Here is a 3,791-nt window from a genome sequence, read left to right on the forward strand (position 1 = left end):
ACAAGAGATAATAACTTTGGGCTTCCCTTACAGTTGTAAACCATTGTCCAAATGTACTTCCCAAATTGCTAAGTCAACTATCAACTTTTACTAATTAGCTATTTATAGACAATATTTTATTTATAAGTTGCAGCATCAGACTTTGACTTTATTTTGTCTATTAAGAGTTTTGTAGTCTTTCAGGATTCAGAATGTGATGCAAATCTGAATCACCTTTATGCTCTTCATCTGTACATGAATTAAGAGTATTTCTTGAATTATTTCCCTTTCCAGTTGCTAGCCAATAAAAATAATTTTAAAAATAAGCCACAAAAAATCAAATGTAATCAGTATTGTTAGAACAATAAAGAAATTCAAATGAAAGAAAATTGGGAAACAAATCATCTCCATATGTATTGTGTTTTCCTAAACTTAATATGAAGTTGTAAGTATAATGTTGATCTTTAAGTTTTAAACACAACAAAAAGTTTAAAAATTTTGAAAGAATAATGGAAAACTATATACTTATTTACTGTTTCTTTTGAATTTCAGATGTTCAAAAAATGAAGATCAATCAGACAGTCCTGAAGGAGTTCATTCTTGTTGGCTTTTCAGTTTACCCACATGTACAGACATTCCTCTTTGTGATATTCTTTTGCCTCTACCTTCTCACCCTCTCAGGTAACTTGGCCATCATGGGTCTTACCTGGGTGGACAGATGTCTCCACACACCCATGTACTTCTTCCTTAATGCACTCTCCTTTTCTGAGACCTGCTACACACTAACCATTATTCCCAAGATGCTGGTAAATCTCTTGACCAAGAATAGAAACATTTCAGTTATAGATTGTGGCTTGCAAATGTATTTCTTCTTGGGACTCGGTGGCACTAATTGTGCGATTCTTACTTTGATGGGATATGATCGCTTCCTGGCCATCTGCAACCCTCTCAGATATCCTTTGCTTATGACCAACATGGTGTGTGGAAAACTTGTGGCTTATGCTTGGGCTGCAGGCTTCTTTGTCTCTGTGATACAGACTTCATTGATATTCAGGGGATCCTTCTGCAACCCCAACCTTGTCAAACACTTCTTCTGTCATATGCGGGCTGTTGTGAGGCTGTCCTGTTTAGACAGTGACCTCACAGAGTTTATTGTAACAGTGATGTCAGTGTCAGGTTTGATGGGCACCTTCCTGGTCATCATCCTCACTTATGTGTTCATTCTTTCCACTGTCCTCAAAATCCCTTCGGCTGAGGGCAAGCAGAAGGCTTTTTCTACCTGTGCCTCCCACCTCACAGTGGTCATCATCCATTTTGGTTTTGCATCTATTGTTTATCTGAAGCCAGAAGCATCAGGGGGAGATGACACAGTGATCGCAGTTCCTTACACTGTCATCACTCCTTTCCTCAGCCCTCTCATTTTCAGCCTCAGGAATAAGGATATGAAGAATGCTTTCAGAAAGGTACTTGGAAAGAAGTTTCTTGAATAATCTTGTATTATCGTTGCATAACTGAGTGTTCACAGATGTCAGTGAAGCATTTACCCTGAAATATCTGGAGAAGCTTTTTGCAGAGGCTGATATATAGGGATCAAGTCTCTGAGACTTGGACCTAGCCATGACAGGTATATACTTAGCATGTTAAAGAAGTTTTCCAATTATTTTTTAACTATTTGTCTCTGCACATTCTATGCTACTGCCAAACATCCACTAGGTGTTTGTACCTTTGATGAAGTGCACAAAGCATGATGGAAGAAGAAACACCAAAACTATGGCTACTATATTAAAGAAAGAAAGAAAGTGAAGTCACTCAGTCGTGTCCAACTCTTTGTGACCCATTGACTGTAGCCTAGCAGGCTCCTCAGTCCATGGCATATTCCAGGCGAGAGTACTGGAGTGAGTTGTCATTCTTCCTTCTCCAGGGGTTCTTCCCAACCCAGGATCGAACCTGGGTCTCCTGCATTGCAGGCAGACATTTTACTGCATGAGCCACCAGGTAAACCCAGGGAAGTCTATCTTTACTATATTAAAGATGATTTTAAATTCCTAGTGATGTAAAGGTTGGAATTTTTTTCTAGGTAATATTGTGAAGGACTGTGTTGTGCTACTGAGGGGAGATAATTATTTCTTATAAGATATGCACTGTATAGAAATCATTGGCAGTCTAGTATGTTTCAATATATTTCTAGATATAGATACATAGATTGATATAGATAGATATATAGTTAAGTACCATACCATACTGTTAAAAGTTTTTAATAATACTGTACATGATAGTGTCCTTCCAATGACTGCTAGATGCTAGCTTCTGATTATATGGGATATTTTGGAACATTGATTCATATAAGTAAACAGGACAGTAATGCCTACCTGTTCTGTGGCTTAGGAAATCCTCAGATGAGGACTGTAAGTAACCCCCATTTCCTTTAATGTGAAAGCAATATGAGCTAATGTTTAAATAAAATTTTATAGTATTGAGTGCTGTGACAATAAAAGATGTTCTGTAATAATCTTGGCAGACACACAATGAGTAATGACGGAAATACAGCATTGGGTCTATATACTGCCCTGCTGCTGCTGCTGCTGCTGCTAAGTCACTTCAGTCATGTCCGACTCTGTGCCACCCCACAGCTGGCAGCCCACCAGGCTCCCCCGTCCCTGGGATTCTCCAGGCAAGAACACTGGAGTGGGTTGCCATTTCCTTCTCCAATGCATGAAAGTGAAAAGTGAAAGTGAAGTCACTCAGGCATGTCCGACTCTTTGCAACCCCATGGACTGCAGCGCACCAGGCTCCTCTGTCCATGGGATTTTCCAGGCAAGAGTACTGGAGTGGGGTGCCATTGTCTTCTCCAATATATTGCCCTAGACTCCCCTAAAGTAGTGTTAGTTGCTCAGGCATGTCCGACTCTTTTCGATCCCATGGACTGTGACCTGCCAGGCTCCTTTATTCATGGGATTCTCCAGGCAAGAATACTGGAGTGGATTGCCATTCCTTTCTCCAGAAGATCTTTCCAACCCGGGGATCGAACCTGGGTCTCCTGCATTGCAGGCAGATTCTTTACCTTCCGAGCTACAGGGAAGATCAATATTACCCTAAGAAAATAAGAAATACTACAAAGTTTGTGTATCACAGATAAGTAGCAACTAATCTTACTGAAAATTCCAGCATAAAACCTAGAGACTTTTTTGAATCTTTTCCTCAGTTCTGTTGCTACTATACCCTCTCAGGAAGGACATAAGTGGTATATTATGGGTTGGTATATATAAATAAAATGTATTAAACATCTTCTGCTCATTTTTAAATCAGGTTGTTTGCTTTCTTGATGTTGAGATGTGTGGGCTGTTTACTTGTTTGGATATTAACTCCTTATCATTCTTAGCATTTGCAAATATTTTCTTCCATTCAGTAGGCTGTTTTCTCCTTTTATCAATGATTCCCTTTGACATGCAAAGACTTTTAAGTTTAATTAGTTCTCATTTTCTTATTTTAAGTTTTATCTCTTTTGCTTCAGGAGACAAATCCAAAACAAAACATTGCTATGGTTTATGTCAAAGAGTGTTCTTTGTTTTCTTCTTGGAGTTTTTTGGCTTCTAGTCTTACATTCTTCTAGTCTTACGTTTAGCCTTTTTTATTTTTGTATAAAAATTTAGGTCTTGTGTTCTATTTTCATTCTTTTACCTGTAAATAATCAGTTCTCCAAAGAGGACATGCAGATGATCCACAAGCACATGATAAGATGCTCAGTATCCTTAATTATCAGGGAAATATAAATCAAAACCACAAAGGGACATCACCACACACCTGTTAGAATG

At 38.6% G+C, this 3,791-nt stretch overlaps 1 protein-coding gene across 1 annotated transcript; it reads left to right on the forward strand.

Moving 5' to 3' along the window:
• Positions 1–512: 512 nt before the first annotated feature.
• On the forward strand, positions 513–1,469 carry OR10X1 (olfactory receptor family 10 subfamily X member 1). Its single transcript, XM_065943255.1, has one exon. The coding sequence runs from the start codon at positions 543–545 to the stop codon at positions 1,467–1,469; it is 927 nt and encodes a 308-aa protein (XP_065799327.1). The 5' UTR covers positions 513–542.
• Positions 1,470–3,791: the final 2,322 nt, after the last annotated feature.

The sequence above is a fragment of the Muntiacus reevesi genome, chromosome 1 (genome assembly GCF_963930625.1).
Source record: "Muntiacus reevesi chromosome 1, mMunRee1.1, whole genome shotgun sequence".
In the NCBI taxonomy this organism is placed as follows: Eukaryota; Metazoa; Chordata; class Mammalia; order Artiodactyla; family Cervidae; genus Muntiacus; species Muntiacus reevesi.

Excerpts from the sequence above, each read along its gene's own strand:
- OR10X1 (XM_065943255.1), top strand. The coding sequence starts at position 543 with ATGAAGATCAATCAGACAGTCCTGAAGGAGTTCATTCTTGTTGGCTTT.